The following is a 24,743-nucleotide window of genomic DNA, read 5'->3' as shown; positions in this document are numbered from 1 at the left end:
CTAGTTGGTTGCAATTATTTTAATTTTGATGAAGTCCAATTTATGTTTCTTCTTTTACGGATCATGCCTTTTTTGTGGAGAGATGCTCTTCCAATATTTCCATTACCAGAAATATTTAGCTAATTGGGTTGGCGGTACAATGCAAGACCCTGAGCATGTGGCACTATTCAGGCCCTGTAGTTCTGGGGATTACCTGGACCTCTACAGTGTTTGTCTCCTAACATGCAACCAGTGATGCTCTGGGGACCATGTCCTGTTGTGCCAGGGACCAAACTGAAGTTTGGAAACTTGTAAGACACCTGCCTTTGACACCGCCTTCATGCTGTACTATCTCCACAACTATGAACATGCTTTTTGGGGTGGGGGTGGGCATTCTTTGTGGTACTTGAGTCGACCACGGCCACACTGAGAGGTAGTATGGAGATGTGGTACCCGAGATTGAATCCAGGATGACCCTTGTGCAAGGCCTGGAAAATGTGTATTTTATGTAAGACCAAATGTTCTGCACTTACTTCTAGTTTACTTTTTAAAAAATTATTTTTGTTTTGGGGCCACACCCAGGGATCACTCCTGGTTAAGTACTCAGGAATTACTCCTGGGGGTAATTGGTAGACCATATGGGATTCTGGAGATTGAACTTGGCTTAGTAGTGTACAAGGCAAGCACCTTACCTGCTGTACTATTGCTCCCACCTGTTTGCTTTTTTAGCTTACGCATACTCAAGGAATATGTGTAAAAAACTATGCACGCTGAAGGTTGTATGTTCGCGGGCTCTCTGGACGGCTCTATCTCACCGCCCGCGTTCGGTGCCCCAGAGCCACTGCGTGTGGCCTGCATCGGGAAGGCTGTTGGCCAAGGGCAGATGAAGGAAGAGACGAGGGCCAGGCTGGTTGATCTTAGTGGCAGTTTATTACAAGGAAGTTTATCCCATAGAAGAACTTATGTTGTGGAGGGCCTAGGTTCTCTCAAGCACATGTTCCCCTTGCTAGTCTCTCCGTAGTCCATCTTGCAGCCCCGCTCTCTCCTTCTCCAGCTCCCTTCTAGTCTGGCTGACACTCCACCCAGTCAGGTAGCCAAATCAACATAAGAAAGCCCTTCCTGACTGCTCAAGGGCAAGATACCTCTTAAGGTGTTTTTCTCTTTTCCTCAGTCCAATAAACTATCAACTATTTCTGAGGTTATGCAGGAAGGACAGAACAGTGTTATCCTACAAATATGTACCTAAAAGATTGTACATCCTCTGCTGAATTTCTTTTTCAGCTGTCACAATTTAATTGTACATTTGTATTACAAGCGGCCAACATGGCCGGCCCGAGTTCGATTCCTCCGCCCCTCTCGGAGAGCCCGGCAAGCTACCGAGAGTATTCGATATGCCAGACACAGTAACAACAAAGTCTCCAATGGAGACGTTACTGGGCCCGCTCGAGCAAATCGACGATCAACGGGAGGGCCTTTACCTTACCTTACCTTGTATGAATCTATTTCTTGCTCTTAGTATCACATGACTCTTCAGTGTCTTATAAAAAAAATATTTCATTCACTTTTTAGATTTTTCATTATGGAAATCTTTGTGCACAAAAAGCAAACTCCCAGTTTAAACAAACAGTTATCTATCCCCTTCATCATATTTTGAAGAAACAATGGTTTTCTTATATATTCCACATTCTTTCGAAATCTCGTGGTTCCTGAATTTATCTTGTTCCTCTGCCTTTTATAATCCTGTAAACTCACAAGTATATCTAAGAATATCAATATGTTCAGGTTATTTTTGTTTTTTGCATCAAATTAGGAGGTACATTATGTAGGTAATTATAAAGGTCATCTCCCTCTTAGTGATGTTCCATTTTGCTATGTAGTTAAGAAATACCAACTCTCTCCCATTAAAAAACATTTTGCACAGTGTAGTAAGCACATATAATCTGTGGAGGTTTGTAGGAAAATATTGGTTCATCCTTTCTCTTCCAACCTTTCTCCCTTGCCACATGGAGTTTAGCACTGTGCTCCCGAGGCACTCCCATTTCTCTGTGCTTATCATTAACTTCTCCGTGCTCTGCTTCCCCTGTTAATTGCCTTTATCCCCAAATCAGACCCTATGACTTCTAAAGTCAGATTCTTCTAAGGACTCTGGATATTGTATATGCGAATGAAATATTGCTTTCCTCTTTCCCTTATGTCCTTTGCAGAGTTTACTTTAGAGCAATGTCCTTTTTGTTTAGATACAGGATGACAGTTAATGCTAAACTTTTGTAACTTGGGAGTTAACTGACTCTGAATAATATTTACTCCTGGGCATTTATCATATTTATTAAACTTAAGCCTCAATTGTTCTTAGCTCCTAGTACCCCAAAAGGAGGGTCCCAACAAAAGGACTTAGATGGAGCTAGGACAAGCTGTAAGCTACCTTGGTATTGAAATGGGACAGGCCAAGCACTGCAAAACTTATAATTTTAAGAGCACGGTCATCGACAGGGTGCAGTTGGTGGGTGTAACACCTACCTACTGGAAGATGGGGGATCTGGGTGGAGGAGGCCCAGTCCCGATCTGAACAGGCTTGGAGATCTCAGCAGGAGTTACTGTGTCATCCCATCAATGGTCTCCTGCCCCCGTCCCCCCACCTGGCTGTCCTCACTGGGCCCCTTGGAGGGGGGGCGGGTTGAGTTTCCCTCCCTGCCCTGAGCAGAGCCCCGGCAGATGAAGACCTCTGGAACCAACAACAGCAATGCTTAAGACCACTCTCCACACGTTTGGATGAGCCTCACGCATGAAGGAACTGGCAGAGGAACTCAGGCATGCAGGACCCAGGGCTGAGATCTCCAAGCCTGCTCGGATCGGGACTGGGCCTCCTCCACCCAGATCCCTCATCTTCCAGTAGGTAGGCGTTACACCCATCAATTGCCCCCAGCACCGTGTTATCCCATCAACGGCCAAGACCCAGAGACTATAAAACTCAGTTCCTGGAAGCGCACAGCTGCATTTGCGGCTGTGCAACCTCTTATTATCTAGTTATTGCTCTTGGAGAACCCGGCAGGCTACCTAGAGTATCCTGCCCGCACAGCAGAGTCTGGCAAACTCCCCTTGGCATATTCAATATGCCAAAACCCAGTAACAATGGTGGGTCTCATTCCCCTGACCCTGGAAGAGCCTCAAATGTGGCACTTTCTAAAATCTCAGGGCTAGGATGAAGGAGATGTTACTGGTGCCTGATGGAGGAAATCAATGAACAACGGGATGACAATGATACAGTGGTCATGGACAAATTCTGTCATGACCCACAGAGAAGTGACTGGACAAGGACATTGCTGGGGTTAGAAAGGAATGAGAACTGTATCTGGGATATAAAGCAAGATGTCTCCAGAAGAGCCACCCTATAAACTTAATATATCTGTGTCCATACAAATGACTAGAAACATTATTAAGAAGTTTAATTAAAGAAGACTTTATTTTATTGCTTTTTGGGGTTGCACCCAGCAATGCACAGGGGTTACTCCTGGTTCATGCACTCAGGAATTACTCCTGGTCGTGCTGGGGGACCATATGGGATGCTGGGAATTGAACCCAGGTCAGTTTGTGTGCAAGGCAAACGCCCTACCTGCTGTGCTATCACTCCAACCCTTAAGAAGACTTTTTAAACAGATATGAACTAAGGAAAGGAGAAATACCTAGATGGTAGTTCGTCCTTAGGCGTATCTCCTAACAGGATGAGATCTTTGTTTTAGAAGAAACTTCCCCAGGGGGAAGGGCTTTACATATGTTGATTGTGCTAAACTGACCTATATGTATTTGCTACTCCAATCTTTGAACTCCGAGGGACACTCAGTGAGATTGGAATAGGTGCACAGGGAGAATGGAATAAATGGCGACAGATCACCAACCAGCTTGGCAGCCTGTTCCCTCCTTCATGCGTCCGTTTGCAACAGCAGACAGGGTGGGGAAGCGACTTATGGCCACTGAATGCTGGCGAGCACCGACACACATTTTGTGAACAAAGAGTGTTTTTTCTACAGCTTGGGTATAAAGCACCTTCATATTCAGTACCTCATAACTTCATCAGGCAGGTATTTTCCTCCCTCTTTAATAGATGAGGAAATCAAGTCTCCAAGAAATGAAGGTATCTATCCAAGAAAGGTGACAGACTGTGATTCACAACCAAGTCTTAAGACTTTAAAGAGTGGACCCCTGCCAGTTTTCACAGGAAAATAAGGAATTAGCCATCAAGGAAGAATGGGGCTGAATTAATATTTATTATACTCAGCACATGACTTTAATACTATCTGTATTTAATAAGCCAATCCTCCTACAAAGGCATTTATAGTCAAGTTGCTGAATGAAAGTTTCAAAATTATAAAATTAACTCAGAAACAGGATGAATTAAATTTACAAATGAACAAAAGGGAATGGACTGAATGTTTCATGAGAAATTTCACAAAAATGAGTCTAACTGTCCAGTGATAGATTCTCAAACAGTTTAATTCTATCTTGAAAATACTGCTTCTGTGAAAAGTAAATAAATAACAAGAATGTCAGTAAAATGTTACTTAGAAATGAGAATGACAGTGGAAGGAAATCACTAGTTTAGGGCACTAGGTTAAGGCATTCCCCTACAAAGAAAGTAACATGGGTCTGCCATTCTATTTTCACACAGAACTGTTTTATTTCAAATCTGAAGGTTAAAGAGGTTTTCATTGGCATGTTAATGGCTCAACATATTTTCAGGCGGAGGGACACACTGAGCACAGCCCAGGGCTTACTCCTGGCTCTGTGCTCAGGATCACTCCTATGGGCTTGAGGGATCATATGGGATGCCAGGTCAAAATCTGTGTTGGCCAAATGCAAGGCAAGTGCCCCTACACTCTATACTACTGCTGCAGCCCCATATTTTTCTTTCTTGGTTTATGGGCCACACCCAGTGATGCTTAGGGGTTACTCCTGACTCTGCTCTCAGGAATTACTTCTGACCATGCTCAGGGACCATATAGGATGCTGAGGATTGAACCTGGGTTGGCTGTGTGTGAGGTAAATGCCCTACCTACTGTATTATCTCTCAAGCCCCGTAACATATTTTTTTATAAAAACCCAATGCTCTTAAAAACAAACTAGGTTTGTTATCTATTAACTTCTGTAAACATTTTAAAACATTTTTCTGGGACCAGAGTGACAGTTCAGCAGATACTATCTTGTTTTGCCTTGCACACAGCTGACCTGGGTTCAATCCCAGCACCTCATAAAATCTCCAGAGTCTATCAGGAGTGATTAATGAGTGCACAAGCCAGGATTAAGTTCTGAACACTGCCAGGCATGACCACAAAACAAAAACAAAAAGGTTTTATTTTGTAAGCCTCCTTAGAATCCAAATTCAAAGTTAAGGAGTTAGGGATTTGGCTCAGGGGGAGAACACATTCTTTCTATGTGTGAGGCCCTGGATTCAATTCCCAGCACTCTATATCACCTGGGAGAATTAGTGGATGTGGTCCTAAGATATCACAAAGCACCAGAGATGTAACTCACACAAAAAATTAAATTCCAAGTCCTCTTATTATAAAAATGAATTTTGAGGTTAACAGAGTTAGATGTTAATAAAAGCATTGTTCCATGTCCTAAATTTTGACATTTTAATCCAATTTTATTGACAACTAAATTATTACACAAAATACTAATACAAAGATCCTTTCATTTAATTGTCACAACAACACTGTGAAGTGGGCATCATCTCAACATTTGATTTATAGAGTCTTAAAGACTCTATAAGTCTTAAAGACTCTATTAAGAGGATGACTTAATAGCATCACATTACCTAGAATGAGAGATCATAGATCCAAACCTAGGTCTCCTCATTCTGAATCTGATGATCTTAAGTTGTTCTCAGTAGCAGACTCTTGCCCACCAAACTTCATGTCTGACAGGTCATTTTTTCCCCTGGAAAGGTGGGCAGGCCAGCAGGGCTATGTGGCCCAATTATGCAGGCCTGACAGTTCAGGACTTGAGCCCAGTGGTGCTGTGAGTCAGCAAGGTCAACTCAGGTGCTGGAGGAGGAAGGAGGTATTCTGTAACAGCATCAAACTTGGGGCCTGGCACATGCAAGACATGCCCTTCAACTATCTATCCTTGGCCTGATGACATGCATTGATTATAGACAGATTATCTGTTGCAGTGATGCTCTTTTAAAACTGTATTATAAACATATTTCCAGAAATAAGGACCGCTCTTTAATACAAAGATATTTCTGCTATTATTTACAACTACTACCATTATATCTTGTAAGACTTAACTTAGTTTCTTCATCATTCTTGAAGGTCTCTTTCTGGAGCCACAAAAAAAATTTGTGGAATGGTGTATCCTTTACCTAGATTTTGGCTTATTTTTATGGTCTTAAAAGTCTAGGTTAATTTTTTTCTATGTGCAATTCACTTGTTCGATATAAGGGTCAATTATGATCTCTGCCTTAGAGACAACATACAGCCATTTCTCTTAATGGTTATATAAGCATACAGGGATTTTTATTCCATTTTACACATCGGAATCTCTCTCTGGGACTCATTCGCATTCTGGAGCCAAGAGAATTCTCCCAAAGTATGTAGGTTTTGTTGACAGTGAAGGTTTGAAGTCTGAGAGAATTCTTTTTCAGATTTGCTACATTCACTGAATTTTTCATCTGTATGAATTTTCTGATGTACAGTAAGGTTCTTTCTTTGCCTAAACACTTTACTACAATCATTACACCCATATGGCTTTTCCCCTGTGTGAATTCTCTGGTGACCAACTAAATTCCTCTTAGATGTAAAAGACTTTCGACATTTTTCACATTCATATGGTTTTTCCCCAGTGTGCATCCTCTGGTGTACAACAAGGTTCTTATTCTGACTAAAGTCTTTTCCACATTCATTACACTTATAAGGTTTCTCTCCAGTGTGAATTCTTTGATGTACCATAAGATTTCTACTAGAGGTAAGAACCTTTCTACAAATGTGACATTCATAAGTTTTTTCCCCACTGTGAATTCTTTGATGTTCAATAAGATTTCTATTGTAAGTAAAGCCTTTTCCACACTCGTTACAAGCATAGGGCTTCTCACCGGTGTGGATTCTCTGATGGGCTATAAGGTTTGAGTGGTAACTGAAAACTTTCCCACACTCATTGCATTTGTAAGATTTTTCCCTTGTGTGGATCCTCTGATGTCCAATGAGGCTTTTCTTCAGAATGAAGCACTTGCCACACTCATTGCATTCATAGGGCTTCTCACCACTGTGAATTCTCTTATGTTCAATGAGGTTCCTATTAGAACTGAAAGCTCTTCCACACTCAATACACTCGAAAGGTTTTTCCCCAGTGTGGATTCTCCGATGGACGAGCAGGCTTGAATTGTAACTGAAAGCCTTTCCGCAGTCCACACATTTGTAGGCTTTCTCTTGGGTATGGAGTTTCTGATGGACCATGAAACTTTTGCTCATAACAAAGGTTTTCCCACACTCTCGACATTCATAGGGCTTCTCTCCATTGTGAAGCCTCTCATGATCAATGAGGTTTCTATTAGAACCAAAGACTTTGCCACAGTCTTTACATTCATAGAGATTTTCTCCAGTGTGGAACCGCTGGTGTAAAATGAGACTCTTTTTCAGAATGAAAACTTTCCCACATTCATTGCATTCATAGGGTTTCTCTCCATTGTGGAGTCTCTGGTGGTCAAACAGGTAAGCACTCTGAGTGAAAGCCTTCCCACATGCAGTGCATTTATAAGGTTTCTCTCTGCTGTGCATCCTCTTATGGTCAACCAGGCTTGACTTAGAATTAAAAATCTTGCCACATTTTTTACAGCCAAAGGTTTTCTTTTCTGTGTGGACTCTCTGGTGTAGAAGAAGGCTTTTGCTCCTAATGAAAACTTTCCCACATTCTTTACATTTGTATGGGTTTTCGGCACTATGAAGTCGCTGATGGTCAACAAGGTAAGTGGTCTGGGCAAAGGTTTTTCCACATTCATTGCATTTATAGGGCTTTTCCCCTGAGTGAATTCTCTGATGGAGAATGAGGCTCTTCTTCAGAATGAATGCTTTCTGACACTTGTTACATTTATAAGGTTCTTCCCCTTTGTGAAGCCTCTGGTGGTCAATGAGGTAGGCATTCTGAGAAAATACTTTCCCACACTCATTACATTTATAAGGTCTCTCCCCAGAATGGCGCCTTAGATGTATAATAAGGCCTGATTGCCTATAAAAGCCCTTGCCACACTCTTTACATTTGTAAGGTTTCTCCCCAGTGTGGATTCTCTGGTGATTAAGAAGGTAAGCACTTTGAGAGAAGGCTTTCCCACATTCATTACATTTATAAGGTTTCTCCCCAGAATGGTTCCGTAAATGCATCAGAAGACTTGAGCGCTGAATAAAGCCTTTTCCACACTCCTTACATTTATAAGGTTTCTCACCAGTGTGGATTTTCCGATGGTTTATCAGATGGGAGACTCTATTGAAATGTTTACAACATATATCACATTTATAAAACTTATTTTCTTCAGCAGCTATTAAATTTTCAGAAAGAGCTGAAAGTAAAGTTAAGTTTTCTCCATATTCCTTCCACTTTTGGTTTTGTTTTTCTGGCTGGGTTTGATTCTTCCTGCTTCCTCCAAAAAGGGAAACTTTCTGCAGCATCTCTTTTTCCCCTGTTTTATTTCCCCAATGATTTGACAGAACTTGCCATTCATACTCTTCCAGAACATGAAGGACTGGAGGATCATTACCCTGAAGACTTTTTGATGTTCCTTTTAGAGAATCTGCTCTCTGAGATATACAGGATTTTGATTGCACTTCTTCATTCTCAGTCATGGTCTCCCACTCTGTTAAAAAGGAACAAAAACGCAAATGTTAGGGGTTGGAAAGGTAGTACAGCAAAGACAGTACAGCCAGTAGGGTGCTTGCCTTACAATCTCCAACCTTGCACAGCCTTGCACAAACCTTGCACAACCCAGGTTCACTCTCCAGCATTCCACATGGGCCCCCAAGCACCGCCAGGAGTAATTCCTGAGGGCAGAGCCAGGAATAACACTCAAAACATCACTGGGTAAGGCCCAAAAACAAAACAAAACAAAAATAACTAAAAATAAAACTCAAATGTTAACATGTTTCTGTGTTAATGACGACAAGTTTTTTTTAATGGTTTTTAAAAAAATGGGGAGTTTGGAGAGATACTACGTGGGTGTGTACTTTGCAAACATCCTACCCAGTTTTGATCCCCAGTACCCTATATGGTGCCCCAAGTATACCAGGAGTTCAGGGCCTGTGTGCCCTGAACACAGTCAGGTGTACCTCAAAACAAAACAAAACAAAACAAAAACAGTGAAAGAGGTACAATTTCATATGAATTCAAAAAGGAGGCCAGGGCAGGAAAGATGGAATAGGGTTTAGGGTACATGCATGTGGTCAATCCTGGTTCTATCCTGCCACCACATGGTTCCTCAAGCAGTGCAGGAGGTAGCTCAAGCGGTCTTGAACGCTACCTGGGTAGCCCAAGTAATCTCCAGCACCTCTGGGCCCTTGTAGCACTGCAATCTTGTGCCTTCACTTCACACTGCCAGTCTGGTTGGTGAGAATCATTGGAAGAGGCTCCTGAGCACCAGGTGGGAGTTACCCCCTTCAATAAAGGGAAGCAACTTTTCATCAAATGAAGTCACAAAGAAGAATGCTACACTGACGATGTCATAAATAGTTATGTGAGGAAAAAACAGAGGGAGAAAAACCAATATGAAATATGTAAGTGGTTCACACATAAGGCTAAAACAAACAAAAAGGTTGGGGATATGGCTCAGCAATAGACTGTATTATGAGGCCCTAGATTTAATTCCTGGCTTCCCTCAAAAACCCGTACGTTCTAGTTATTTTAAAATAATTAACCTACCAAAAAATCCACTAAAAATCAATTTTATGATTACAATTTATACATCAAACCCAAGCTATGGTCAGGCATGGTTTGAATTATTTGATTAGTATATTGGGCCAGAGAGATATTCCAGCAGATTAGATGCTTGCCTTGCATATAACTGGCCACCTCTATCCCTGGCAGTATGGTCTTCCAAGCACCACCAGAGGTTACTAGTCACAAAGCCAGCAGTAGCCCCTGATCACCAAGCCAGCAATAGCCCATAAGCACTAGTCCAAACATCCTCCACAACACACACAAAAAACTGACTCAAGAATAAATTTAAAAATCTATACAGATTTAGAAAAACTTAAGAAATGTAGTTAGTAAAAATGATTTTAAAAATACCCACGAAGAAAAGCCCAGGACCAGACTGCTTCACTGGTAAAAGCTACCAAACATTTAAACAATATTAATTCTAGATAAAAATCTTCCTTTTCACTACAACTTAGCAATTAAGGGGATCATAACAAGGAAATTACAAAGAGGGAAAAGAAATATGCCAATGATTTTACTCACATGTGTGATATAAAGAAACAAAGAAAAGGAATGGCCACTGGTGAAGGGATAAGTGTTGAAATATTGTATACCTGAAACCAAATTATGTATAACTTTGCAATTTCACAGTGACTAAATTTCAAAAAAAAAAAAAGAATGGTCAATAGCCAATAAAAACAAAACAAAACAACAGCCTTGGACCCTGAAAACAGAACTGAGATTGCCAAGTTGTTTTTTGGCCTTTTGGGGTGTGTGTGGGGAGGGGCAGAGGCAGGGGTGGACACACCTGATAGTGCTCAGGGACTACTCCCAGTGGTATTTGGGAGACTGAGATGAGGGGGGAAAAGGATGAAATAAAGAGTGACATAAAGACAGCGGTGGCAGGTTTGGAGTACTTTGATGGTAGTGGAGATGCAGTATCATTAAATCAAACACACAGTTAACATTACTGTAAACTTTCAATAGTAATAAAAAAATTAAGTCACGGTCACAGTCCTCCCATTATTCATCGATTTGCTCGAGCAGGCCCAGTAACACCTCCATTGTGAGACTTGTTGTTACTGTGTTTGGTACATTGAATACATCACGGGTAACTTGCCAGGCTTTGCTGTGCGGGCGAGATACTCTCGGTAGCTTGCCGGGCTCTCTGAGAGGGGTGGAGGAATTGAACCCGGCTTGGCCGGGCTGGCTGCATGCAAGGCAAATGCCCTACAGCTGTGCTATCGCTCCAGCCCTTGCTATCGTTCCAGCACTTGCTATCCAGCGATCCTTTCACTAAAGTGAGGAGGCAGACATACCTCTCAACCCATTCTAGTTTTACCCTGACATCAAAATGAGAACAAGTTATCACACAAGGAAAACTACAGGAGCTAGACACACAGCCCAAAGGGCCGGAGCATGGAGTTCAGGCCTCAGCATCACACAATTTCACCCACCTCTAAGCATATTCTGGTAGGTAGTCTCTCAAAGGATAAAACAAAACCAAACTGCAAAATACCAACTGGCTTCATCACAGAAACTGGCAAAAGGATTCTAAAACCACATGGAAACAAAAGAGACCTAGAATAACTAAAATAATGTAGACTAAATTGGAGGAGTCATAATTCTTGATTTCAAAATATACAACAATGTTAACAAAAATAAGACAGGATGTCCGCGACATAAGAAAGACATACGATCAAAGAAATAGAAGTAAGAGTTCAGAAACAAACTCTATGAAAAAGAAGATAGGAATCCCCAGTGATACTCAGGGTCTGACAGTGACTGGCTCTGTGATGTGTGGGTACCAGGGGCGCTATTGGTCACCACTGCTACATTGACAGTTCAGTTTCATGGTAACTAATTTTTGAAAGGATGTCAAAAACAATTCAATAGTGAACTAATGGTGCTGGTATAAAGAACCACATGGGAAGAATTAAGTTGGAGGCTTACCTCACACATTTACAAAAATTAACTCAAAATGGACCAAGTGAAAACACTAAAATTCTTTGAAGAAAACACGCATTAATCTTCATGACCTTGAATTAGACATGATTTAAATATGACACTAAACTACAAACAAACTGGAACTTAACCCAAATAATAATTTCTGTGTTTCTAAAGCTTACCACTGATTGAAGCCCAGCAAGCTACCGAGAGTATCTTGCTTGTGTGGTAGAGCCTGGCAAGCTTCCCATGGCATATTCGATATGCCAAAAACAGTAATAATAACGGGTCTCATTCCCCTGACCCTGAAAGAGCCTCCAATACAGCACTGTTGGGAAGGACGAGTAAGGAGAGGCTGCTAAAATCTCAGGGCTGAGACGAATGGAGAAGTTACTCGCACCCGCTTGAGCAAATCGATGAACAACAAGATGACAGTGATACAGTGATACCACCAGGAAAGCGAAGACAGATGACAGAATGGGAAAAAATAACTGAAAGACATATATTTAATAAGGTACTCATATGTAGGACAGATTAAGAACTCCTAAAACTCAATACTAACAACAAATAACTCAATTTAAAACAGAGAAAGGCTGGGGCCAGAACTATAGTACAGCAGGTAGGGTGCTAGCCTTGCACACAACCAGGGGGCTGACCTGAATTCAATCCCTGGAATCCCATAAGGTTTCCAGAGCACTGCCAAAAGTGACGCCCCAAGCACGGAGCCATAGTAAGCCATGAGCGACTCTGAGTATGTCCCAAAAAGGAAAAGAAAAAACAGAAAAAGTCTTTGAAAGACATACAGATAAACACAGAAGGTACACGAAAAGCTGCTAAAAGCCAATAGCTATCAAGGAATTATAAAATACAATAAGGTATAACTTTAGTCTCAAAAGGGTGGCTAAAATCAGAAAGTCAGATAACACACTACCAAGCATTTGAATAAATTACAACCCTTTAGACTGCTAGTGAAAACATAAATGGCACAGCATGTTTGGAAAACATTTACTAATGACAACATTAATATATGACCCAGCATTTTTATTTCTGAAGAGAAATGAAAACATGTCCATACAAAAACCTTCATACAGCTGCTGATTTTTTCCAAAATAGCTCCAAGACAGAAGAATCTTAAATGTTCATACACTGATGTATGGGTATGTGATAAATCCATACAGTGCGATATAATTCAGCATTAAGAAATTAATACGGTGAGAGGATGAACCTTGAGAACACTATGAAAAGTGAAACAAGTCAGTCAAAAAATATAGTATATACAATATAATAATTGAATTCTATAATTATATACATACGAAATGACTGGAAATATTAGTAAGAAGCAAATTTAAGATGATTGTTTAAATAGATACTGGTTAAGGAAAGGAGAAAGCAATATGCCCTTAGATAGAATTCTGCCTTATGGTGGATCTCCTAGCAGGAAATTAGAGGCTGAACCCTTAGATGAGGTTCTTCACTTGAGTAAGGGCTTTACATCTGTTCATTGTTTAAGATAATGCCCAACCACACCTATGTGTAATTGCTACCCCCAACCTTTCATGATTTCTCTATAAGTAATGCTGTGAGATTTGAATAAATGGCCACTGATTACCCACCAGTCTAGTGGCCCCCTTTCTTTCATTGGTCTGCCACCTCAAATGCACCAGGGGACCCTCAGGTCATTGTGGGCCTGTGACACCCCAGAACAGAGACACCCTGAGCCCCAGCAAGAGCAATCCCTGAGCACAGAGCCAGGAGAAACCTTCAGCCCCACAAACATGTGGCTGAAACAATCCCCCCTTCACACATACCAAAAAACAAACAAAAACCAAAAACCAAACAAAAAAACCCCAAACTATTTACCTAGCTGGCAAAGAACTGCTGGAATGGCCCCTGGGCACCCTAAGCACCAATTGAAAGGCACCTCCCTGCCAAATACTTTTAGTACTAATTAAAGAATTACTAATTAAAGAAGGGGCTGGAGCGATAGCACAGCGGTAGGGTGTTTGCCTTGCACGCAGCCAATATGGCCGACCCGAGTTCGAATCCTCCACCCCTCTTGGAGAGCCTGGCAAGCTACCGAGAGTATCTCGCCAGCACAGCAGAGCCTGGCAAGCTACCCGTGTTGTATTCGATATGCCAGACACAGTAACAACAAAGTCTCCAATGGAGACGTTACTGGGCCCGCTCGAGCAAATCGATGAACAACGGGAGGACCGTGACCGTGACTAATTAAAGAAATCTACTTAAGAATGGAGAATATAACTTAAAAATTTATATAGCAACTACTTAAAAGAATGGAATTACTCAGGCCAATGCAGGCAGATCCAGAGCAGCATTCTTATGTAAAAGCAGAGGAAGCAGAGGTCAGTGCATATAGCAAGTGAGTCGTGCAGAGCAAGAATCTAAATGCCAGACCATGAAGAGAGCACACCAGTTCGGGTGCAAGCGCAGCCAAAGTGAGTTCAATCCCCGGCACCTGGTTCCCCCAAGCATCAGTAGGAGCGGCCCTGGAGGCCCCCTGCACACCACTGGCTATGACCACTGTGGATCCAAAAGTACTGCTGGGGTGACTCAGGTATATCTCTACTGGTGTAGCACTCGAGCAACAAGACATCCTCACGCCCTTGCACTGAACCACTGACCCTGTGACCTCTGAGAAAATCCTGGGAGGTCTCCAAGCGGGAAGAAAAAAAGTTCAAACATCAGGGGGCCAGTAATTCTACTTCTGAAAAGTATTAAAACGTTGGGGCCAGGGGCTGGAGTGATATAGCACAGCGGGTAGGACGTTTGTCTTGCACACAGCCAACCCGGGTTTGATTCCCAGCATCCCATATGGTCCCCTGAGCACCACCAGAAGTAATTCCTGAGTGCAAACCAGGAGTAATACCTGTGCAATGCCTTTTTAGGGTATGACCTAAAAAGGAAAAAAAAAGTTGGGGCTAGAGTGACAGTACAGCTGGTAGGCCATGCCTTGCACATGGCTGACACAGGTTCCATCCCCGGCATCCCATATGGTCCACTAAACACCACCAGGAGCGATTCCTGAGTGCAAAGCTAGGAGTAAGCCTTGAGCATTGCCAGGTGTGACCCAAAAACCAATATAAAGAAAGATAGATGATTATTATTATTATAGCAATTATCTACAATAAGAAATGGCAACATATATGTATCAAATCATATAGCAAATCTAGATATTTATAAGAAATGCCTAGGAATACGAGAGGAGAAAGCAAAGAAAAACAAGCTGCATAACTCTATGTACATCATTCAGAGACGCTTAGCTCAGGGCTGGAGAGATACTACAACTGCCTTTTATGCAGCTCACCCCAGTTCAAGCCCCAACATCACATAAAGTCTCCTGAACACAGCTAGGAGTCACTCGAGCTCAGAACCAGGAATAGCCTATGAGTACTACCTTTTACATCTCCAGGGGGGAAAAAAAAACAAGAAAAGCCCTCAAATATCAAAAAAAGGTATAAGTTTTTAGTGGTTGCCTGCAAATAGTTGGTTTAAGGAAGGTTTTTCCTCTTTCTAATTATGTATCAGTGCTGTCCAAAACAAATACATGTTATGTTTATAATCAGAAAACAGACTGATGGAATAAAGAAAAGGACCTTACCTAAAGAGGTCACATTTCCATAATTCTCCAGCATCACATCCCAGTACAGGGCCCTCTGAATTGGGCCCAGGCATGCCCACTCCTCTGAAGTGAAGCATACTGACACCTCTTCAAACATCACCAACTCCTGAAATACGATGTATGTGTGAGATTACTCACATCCCTTTCTGAAATATTTCCTTAGTTCTGGGGAAGGGACACATGATGAGGCCACAAAGTGAACAACATTATCAGGGAGACCTAAGGAGACCACGAAATTCTACTTTCCCATGGCATGTACCTGGGCATGGAGATGGAAACTGGACATAGGCACTCGGTGAGGGAGGATACCTGGTCCACAATCAGGGAGTGCAAAGGAGCCAGAGGCAGAAGCGCCGAGGGTAACCTTACCTGGGGGTGGGCTGTTAGGAGCATAAGTGCCATTAGCTGATTTCTTGGGTTCTCTTCTTGGGAAGGGGCAGAAGCCTCAGGGGCAGGAGCATCTGAGAAGAGATAAAAAGCTGAACGTTGGGAGCTGGAGCAATAGCACAGCAGGTAGGGCGTTTGCCTTGAATCCGGGTTCAATTCCCAGCATCCCATATGGTTCCCTGAGCACCGCCAGGGGTAATTCCTGAGTGCAGAGCCAGGAGTAGCCCCTGTGCATCACCGGGTGTGACCCAAAGAAAAAAAAAAGCTGAACGTGATACTGCTGCCAGTCCTGCCCATCTCTGCAGGCCCAAGTAAGAAATTCAGCACTGCAGAGAGAGCTCAACGTCTGAGTGCATGCTCTGCATGCAAGAGGACAAGAGGACTGGGTGTGACAACTAGCACCACATACGTCCCCCTGAGCACTGCCAGGAGTGACTCCTGAGCACAAAGCTGGGAATAGCCTCTGAGTATCACCAGATGTGACCCCCCCCAAAAAAAAACCCAAAATAAAGGAAGAAGAAAAAACTCCTAACTATTAGACTACTTAAGACATAACTCTTATGGGTACAAAGTGGCAGTACAATGGGTAGGGCATTTGCCCACATAGCTGATCTGGATTTGATCCCCGGCATCCCATATAGTCCCCAAACACTTCCAGGAGTAACTCCTGAGTGCAGAGCCAGGAATAAACCCTTGATCATCGCCAGGTGTGTGATTTAAAGTCCCTCTCCATTCCCCTCCCCCCCAAAAAAGGGCCTAATTTTAGCTAGAAAATGATCTGCAAACCCTTTATGAGTGACCCTTCTATGCAGGGTTAGACTAACGCAAAGAGCAGCAGGAAGAATGACAGCATGTCAGAGGGGGTCAGGAAAGGACAAGAGAAAAAGAGCAGCAAGGGCCTGGTACTAGAAGGGATTCCGGCGCAGGAAGGAAAGGAAGCACCTATCCGGGGAGGGGTGAGCCACAGTTTGCATCCTGAGAATCCAAAGCCCAAGACACTGATTAGATACCATGCAGCGGCTCCTGGAGTTTGGACACCACTGGATCAGTAAGACGATTAGGGCAAATTTCAGCTGAGAAGTGGCTGTCATTGGGAGTCTGCCAAAGTGCTGCTCCTGGAGCGCCCATCCCCTCCTGGAGAGTGTCCTGGTCCCGGGTAATGCCTGGAAGCTGGGAACAAACAGGACAAAATAAGCTGGCTCTTCTTGGAGCCCCAGAAAATAGACTTACCTATGCATCATGCACCTTTCTGTACAGAGAGAGACACTTCAAGTGTGGGGAATCAAAACAGCAGAAAAGCTTTGCCGAGAGAACAGAGCTATCTCCTCTCCCTGCTTATGGCACTAGGGACCACTCCCAGAAGAGACAGAGTAGAAAAATGGAAACAAGTTTCCACCACACCTGAGAACGAGTTAAGGAGTGCTTTTCCTTTACTAGTAACAGACATTAAGTAAGAGCATGAGTCTTAGAGCTGAGGAGGGAGTATAGTGGCCAAGATACATTTTGTAAGCACCTGATCCAGATTTGATCCTTGGTACCACATGGCCTGCCATCATTGCTGGGTGTAGCCCTGGAGGCCTCTGAACACTGTCAATGAGGCCCAGGTTGGTCCCCTTACAGCACCACATCCGCAGGGCCCCATAATTCAATCACTTCGGCGGTCCTCAGAGCACTACTTGGAAGTAACCCCCCACCCCCAAAACAGGAGCATAAATTTTGGCTTTACATCCAATGAGACCAAACGATCTTCTCTTCATTTACCCCTTTACTTTCTTCTCACACAGAAGAAACAATACAGTGGTAGCCAGACACTTGGCCTTGCTACTAGCTAGATGTCTGACCCAAGGCAATCCGGTGACTGCTGTGTTTTATTAATAGGGATCATGCCCAGCTGTGTTTGGTTGGAAGGGAGGTACAACAGGGCCATGACCAGTGATGCTCAGGGGGAGATATTTGGTGCCAAGAGAGAACTGTCTCCAACAAGCTAGGAACTCTATTAACAACCTGAGCTATCTCCCTGGTCCCCACTCTTTTTGTTATTGTTGTGGGCCAATGCCTGATGATGTTCCTGAGAGCCATGTGCTACCAAGCATCAAATCCAGGGCTTCGTATATGGAAGACCTGTGTTCTACCGTGGCCCTTGCCTCTATTTTTCTTTACGCTCTTTATTTAGGGGAGTGGAGATTGGGGGAGGGGTGAGATGCTGACAATCAGTGTCAGGGGGCCTCAGGGCCATTCCTGGTGTTATTCAGCCTGGCTGTGTGTCAGGTGGTACTGTTAGGGCCAGCGATGCACAGCTATGGGGACCACGCAGTGCCAGGAACTGAACTTGGAACTTCTGCATGCTGGACACGCCGCCCCAACCCTCTGAGCCACCTCCCAGTTTCTATCTCCATTTTCTTTCTTCTTTTTTTTTTGGTCTTTTTGGGTCAAACTGGCGATGCTCAGGAGTTACTCCTGGCTCTGTATTCAGGAATTACTTCTGGCAGTGCTCAAGGATGCTGGGGATTGAACCTGGGTCGGTGGTGTGCAAGGCAAACAACCTACCACTGTACTCCTGCTCCGGTCCCTGTCTCCATTTTCTTATAAAATTAAAAGGATAGTGACTTGTAATGAAATTCTTCATCTTCTTGGTTAACTCTTTCCTTTGTACCACTTTGTGCCACTCTCAAATTTAAGTTATGGTTCAGATTTCTTAAATAAAAATGTTGCAAGTGGGCCACAGACCAACAAAGACCTTACACATATTAAAAAATATAACTTTAATTATATAAATATAAGACCCCATTTTAATGTAAACAATAAAAGCTTCTCAGAAACAAAAACATCTCTACCCAACCTTTTGGCATCTGTGTATGTGTAAGAGGGATCCTAAGCAATGCTCACAGGGACTGGGAGCCATTCGGGTAATGCTCAGCCAGTCAGGCTGGGCAGATCAATGCCAGGAGACAGAAGTGCTGGGGCAAGTGCTGGGGCAACACCAAAGTCACCCCTACCAGGGCTTGACTTGAGGATTCTCCCAGGTTACACCTGGCAGTGTTTGGTTGTCACGTAAGGCTCAAGCTCAAACTTCACATACAAGGAATACGCTCAGCTCTTTGAACTGTCTCCCTAAATCCCCTCATGACACTGCCCCAAGTTCTGAGTCTAATGGGGAGGTCTTGCCAGATGAAGACAGCTTCTTGCTGTCCTGCTGCCTTTTCTATTCCAGGCTAATGTCATTTCAAAAAGACATACAAAGAGTTCATATGCTTCTGTTCTAAGAACACTTAGGTATAGATATATTATGTTGCTCCGGTTTCTGTACCCAACTCTGGACTATCAAGCGTCCCCTAGGGGGTCAAAGCACAGGCAGTGCCTTTACGCTGACTCTAGATTAAGCTCAAAGACCCCAATCACACATCCATTTCTCTGCGGATATCTGATGTTCTGAATGGTGCATGAACTCATTGCTTGAATTAGCAGTAGGGTTGCCCATGTGCTACGAACTGTTATTAAAAATCATCGGTGCCCTCCAGCCCTGCTTCAGTTCTCTACCCTCTCCTCTCTCACTTTTAGTGTGGGTCCATCGAGGTCTTTCTGCAGCTCCTCTACCAGGGCCACAGCCTCCTCACCATTCCCTGGGCGATGGATCTGTACCCAGGTCCGAATCTCCCCGGGCAAGATGCTTAAGAACTGTTCTAGAACCAGGAGCTCCAGGATTTGAGCCTTGGTGCGAGCTTCTGGCCTCAGCCACCGTCGACAGAGCTCCCTGAGGCGGCTGAGTGCCTCCTGGGGTCCAGATGTGTCGTGGTAACGTAAGCGTCTGAAGTGCAGGTGGGAAGTTTCCCAAACGGAGGAGCTGCTCCCTTGGAAGCTGGTCCCCCATTTCCAAGTGTCATCTTTTCCTTTAATAAGACCTTCCTGTCTCAGAGCATTGTGGGGCCAAATTTCCCTTGTCATTGTCGTCCTTCAAGAAAGGCTCCTCTACAGGCGCTCCCAATCCTTGCTTAACTTCTTCCTTAGAGCTTGAAGCACATGATCCACAAGACCTGACAAATAATTGTTAAAGTTAACCATGACAAATAACAAATAACCACAAGTTGCCCCTGTCCTCTCTCACTGATGAAGAGAACCTCCCTGAATAGTGTTCTAGCCATAGGTTGAGAGCCTTTTATTCTGCCAAGGGCCAGTTGGATATTTATATTATCATTCCTGGGTTTTATGATGTAGGCAGATGGGCCTCAGACAGACAATGAGACATATATGAATGTGTCTGTCCCATCATGTTCCATGTTCCAGGTCCAGACCATAGGATTTTATGGGACTTACAGGTCCTTGAGCCAGAGTCCCCACTCCTGCAAAAACCCTTACCTGTTGTACTATTTCTCTGGCCCCAAATATAAAAAATTTTAAATTAGAAAACACATGCAAAACTAGACAATGACCATTATTACTTTGAATTTCATTTTCCCAGCCCTTTTCTATGTACCAATTTAGATCACAGGTTAGAATCAACTATAATTTCTTTATATGTAGTATGCTGCTAATACAATATTAAGTATCCTTCAGCTTTTTTTGGTGGGGAGATGGGGGCTATACCTAATTGTGCTCAGGAATTACTCCTGGTTCTGTGCTCAGGGGACCTAGTTTGGTACTGGGATCAAGCCCAGGTCAATCACATGTAAGGCAAGAGCTGTGCCTGCCGTACTATCTCTCTGGCCCTCTTGATCATCCTATTTTTTTTTTCCTGACAGCCTATTTGAAAAGAATAAGCTTCCAAAGTTGGAAACAAAAAAACTTATTGGAAAGTAGAGGACACAGAAACTTTCTAGCTAGAGAGGGACTTAGGAGAGGATTAAGTTCAAGTCATCATTATTTCTAAACGAATAAACCCATTCACAATTCCCTATTTGTAAGGTATACAAATTATTTACAAATAATTTTTTTCTATTATAAATTATGCTGTAATGAATGCTCTTGCCAATTAATTTTTAGTTACATTTGTGCTTTTTTCTTTTGATGGTTTCCTAAGCAACCCCAGGGTCACTCCCTGTACCAGAGATAGCCAGGAATAAACCCTGAGCAACACTGGATGTGGCCTAACCCCAACGCCCTTTATATGGCCCCTGCTCATGGCCACAAATTCAAAAATAACCCAAAACACAATGCGTACTACTATATACCTATCAATATAGTCAAAATGCAGACAATACCCAATGCTGGGAAGAACATTTGGGTGACAGGAGCCCTCATTTACTGCTGGTGGAAATGCAATGTGGTATACCTTTGGGGAACAGCCTGGCAATTTCTTACAAAACTGGACATATTTTTACCTCACAGTCCAGTAATCAAACTTCCTTGGTATACACTCAAAGTAGCACAGAAAAACCTGCAGCATACCAAGACATCTTTCAATAAAGGAATAGATAAACTGTGATAAATTCAGACAAAATATGATCCAATACTAAAAAAGAAACCCGGGGGCTGGAAATATACTACAGTGGGTAGGGCGCTTGCCTTTCATGCAGTCAACCGGGTTTGATCGTAGGCAGCACATATGGTTCCCTAAGCACTGCCAGTAATGATTCCTGAGTGCAGAGTTAGGAGTAACCCCTGGGCATCACCAGGTATGGCTCCAAAATCAAACCAAATCAAAACAAAAAAAAAATCATGAAAAGACAAGATGGTAACTTGAAAGGCACGTCGCCAAGTGAAACAAATCTGAAAGACTATATCGTACCATTCCAAAAACATGATGTTCTGGAAAAGGCAAAAGTACAAGAAAATACAAAGTTGTTGCCCACGGTTGGTGAAGGAAAGAATGAAAAAAGGATGAGCAGAGAATGTTTAGGGAAACAAAACTCTGGAGCACATTCCACGATAACCAAATCCTAGAGGTATTCTGCTTGCTTCTTTTAAAAAAAAAGAAAAAATGTTTATGAGTTACAAACTTAAAGGAAATAACCAAGAATGGGTGAGATAAAATGATCTGCTCAAGGCCACTGCACTAGTTAAGGTGTGGGAGTAGAATCTGAATCATGCTAAGAGTCTCTTAGGTTTCTCTCCAAGACAAGACTTCTGCAAGCCAAGGGCTATACTTACTCTACAGGTTCTGAGTTCGACTTCTAACAATTCTTACTGGAGTGAACAGTGGCACAAGAAAACAAAGTGACTACACTCACTGACAGGTTGGCAATGCCTTTCCTTACAAAAGACAGCATTTACTCTGAGCTCACGGTCTTAGTATTCAGCGTTAAAATGCATGCATGCACACACACACACACGTGAGCGCGCACACACATATACACACACACTTCTCTTAAATGATGCTTCTGGGTGGTGTGAGTGTGCCTCTGCAAAAACCATGAAGTGCTGGAGCCTTACGTGACTGGAACCAATCATGAACAACTTTGCAACTTGTGTCTCTCATTGGGATTCAGTGAAAAAAAGAAAAGAAAAGAAATACCATTAGATGATGAAATGAAGAGAGGGCAATGTGCCCATCCCTTAAATAAAACGTAAGAGAAAAGCCGTCCCAGAAGTCACGGGCGCGAGCTGGAGGAGTCCCTCTGGATGCACCTGCAGCCCCGGGCCAGAGCAGAGGGACCCAAGCCGGGGATCCCCGGGAGCGGCGCGGCGGTGCCCCCAGTGCAGCCCAGCCGGTGACCGGGACCCCGCGGCCACACCCCGATCCGCACGGTCTGTCGGCAGCTCCGCGCCCCAGCCCGCCGCCCCCCAGCGCGGAAGGTTCACTCCGCCCAGCCCACCCGCTCACCCGCCGGGACGCCGGGAGATGGCACCGGACGCGACGGCAGCCGAGGCCCGGAATAATGGCAGACCCGCGGCTCTCACGACTTCCGGTGGCTCACCGGGGACGCCCCCCCCCCCCAACTCGCCCCTCTAGGAAACCACGTCTCTATGGTTCCCCCCCCTCTTCCCAGATGAGACCAGAAGGACCCACCAGCCTGGGCCCTGGAGAGCCTGGGCCCAGACAGAGGGTGTGCGGGACAGCAGCATTCCAGAGTACAAGGCTGCAAGAGGCGAGACCCCAGGACGCTTCACATCCTGAAGGAGCGGGCCCAAATATCCCAAAGGGGGAGCTTGCACCCCCTGTATTTGCATACGGGATGGGATGGTTCTTGAACACAGGAGGCTTTGGAAAGGCCCCCCAGAGTGGTGATCTGTAGCCAGTATCGTATCTTCCTAGGCTGGAAAGTGGGAGGTGGGGAACAGAACAAAATATAATTGAGGATCTTTCCAGCCCAAGAGATGGTGCAAGATACAAGTTTTTTGAGTAGCACTGTCCTCCCGTTGTTCATTGATTTTCTCGAGCGGGCACCAGTAACATCTCACAACAAACTGTGAGACTTGTTGTTACTGTTTTTGGCATATGGAGTACATCACGGGAGCTTGCCAGGCTTTGCCCTGCGGGCGAGATACTCTTGGTAGCTTGCCAGGCTCTCCGAGAGGGGCGGAGGAATCGAACCCAGGTTGGTAATTAATGCAAGTATTCCGTTGAGGGAAGTTTTTCTAGATATTACATTAAGTGTCTGCTTATTGGCTGAAAGCATAGGCCATCTGTGTTCTCTTTAAGTGACACCCATGCTACATACACACCATTATCTCCAGCCTCCTCGCTTTCTCTGAAACTTAGCCAGAAAAGAAGTGGGTTAGAATATCTGCAAGGACACCCCTGAAAGAATGACAAATAGGACTTGCAGCAGGGCAATGGCTGAAGTGATAATACAAAGGAGAAGTTACTTTCCTTGCACTTGGTCCACATTGATTCAGTCCCAAGCAACACATACGATGTCCCCTGATCCCTGTCTAGGCTGATCCCTGAGCACAGAGCCAGCAGTAAGCCCTGAGCACCACCAAATATGGCCCAAGCAATTTTGGGGGCCCTATGTAGCCTGACCTTTAGGACCATCCCTGCTAGGCCACAGCAGAGAATGATACTGGCTTCGAGATAAGCTAGACCAGGGGCTGACTCTGCTTCAGTCACCTGTGGGATTCCTTATGGGATAAATAGGGTGACCGGTCATAAAATATGGCAGCTTCAGCTTCCGCTCAGCAAAACCTTGGCCAGAAGGCTTCTTGGAAGAGACTGCTGGAAGGGCGTGTTCTATGCATGACAAGTCTAGGCCAGCAGCCATATCTGGAGTGGGGATTTTAGAAGTCAGGACCTCACAAATTTTCTTTTTTTTCTTTTTCTTTTTGCTTTTTGGGTCACACCCAGCAACGCTCAGGGGTTACTCCTGGCTCTGCACTCAGGATTTACTCTTGGCAGTGCTTGGGGGACCATATGGAATGCTGGGAATCGAACCTGGGTCGGACGCGTGCAAGGCAAACGTCCTACCCACTGTGCTATTTGCTCCAGCCCCAGGACCTCACAAATTTTCAGTTTTTCATAAACTAAATTGATGTGATGATTTCTTGTTAAAAAGTGACAAAAAGAAACCAGCACTTTCATGGCTGGTAATCATGACCATTCAAGAGTGGCCTTGCACTTGGTCCACCACATATTTAAGATGCTTGTCACCCCTCTATCTTCCCCGACATTTTCTCTATAAATCATGCAGTGTCAGAGTTGGCAAGGACTTAAGGTTAATCTTCTATAAGAATATACTGTGGAACTAGAAATATTAGAAATGTTAAAGCACATTCCTGCCAGTCTCTGTTCCACCTGTAGCACCAGATGGTTCCCAGAGCACTGCTGCTGTGGCTCTGGAGACCTCAGCACCACTGGGATGGCTCAGGTAAACCACAGCATCACAGGGCTTGAGCAGCACCACATCCTTGGGCCCTTGCCTTGAATCGCTGGCTCAGTGAACTAAAGAAGCCAAGAATCCCTGGGAGGAGTCCACTGTTTGCAGCCTTCACCTTCCAAAAATAAAAGTCTCCAGCAGTT

The 24,743-nt window shown here is 43.9% G+C and overlaps 1 protein-coding gene across 1 annotated transcript; it reads right to left on the bottom strand.

The window, feature by feature from the left end:
- Positions 1-6,494: 6,494 nt before the first annotated feature.
- ZNF197 (zinc finger protein 197) lies at positions 6,495-19,832 on the bottom strand. The gene is made up of 5 exons (XM_056129355.1): positions 19,403-19,832; positions 16,861-17,020; positions 15,833-15,924; positions 15,443-15,569; positions 6,495-8,821 (listed from the first exon to the last, which is right to left on the bottom strand). The coding sequence occupies exons 1-5, from the start codon at positions 19,790-19,792 to the stop codon at positions 6,495-6,497; spliced, it is 3,096 nt and encodes a 1,031-aa protein (XP_055985330.1). The 5' UTR covers positions 19,793-19,832.
- Positions 19,833-24,743: the final 4,911 nt, after the last annotated feature.

Source organism: Sorex fumeus, unplaced genomic scaffold (genome assembly GCF_029834395.1).
Source record: "Sorex fumeus unplaced genomic scaffold, SorFum_2.1 ptg000072l, whole genome shotgun sequence".
In the NCBI taxonomy this organism is placed as follows: Eukaryota; Metazoa; Chordata; class Mammalia; order Eulipotyphla; family Soricidae; genus Sorex; species Sorex fumeus.
The sequence above is the reverse complement of the archived record's forward strand: the minus strand, read 5'-3'. Positions and strand labels throughout refer to the sequence as shown.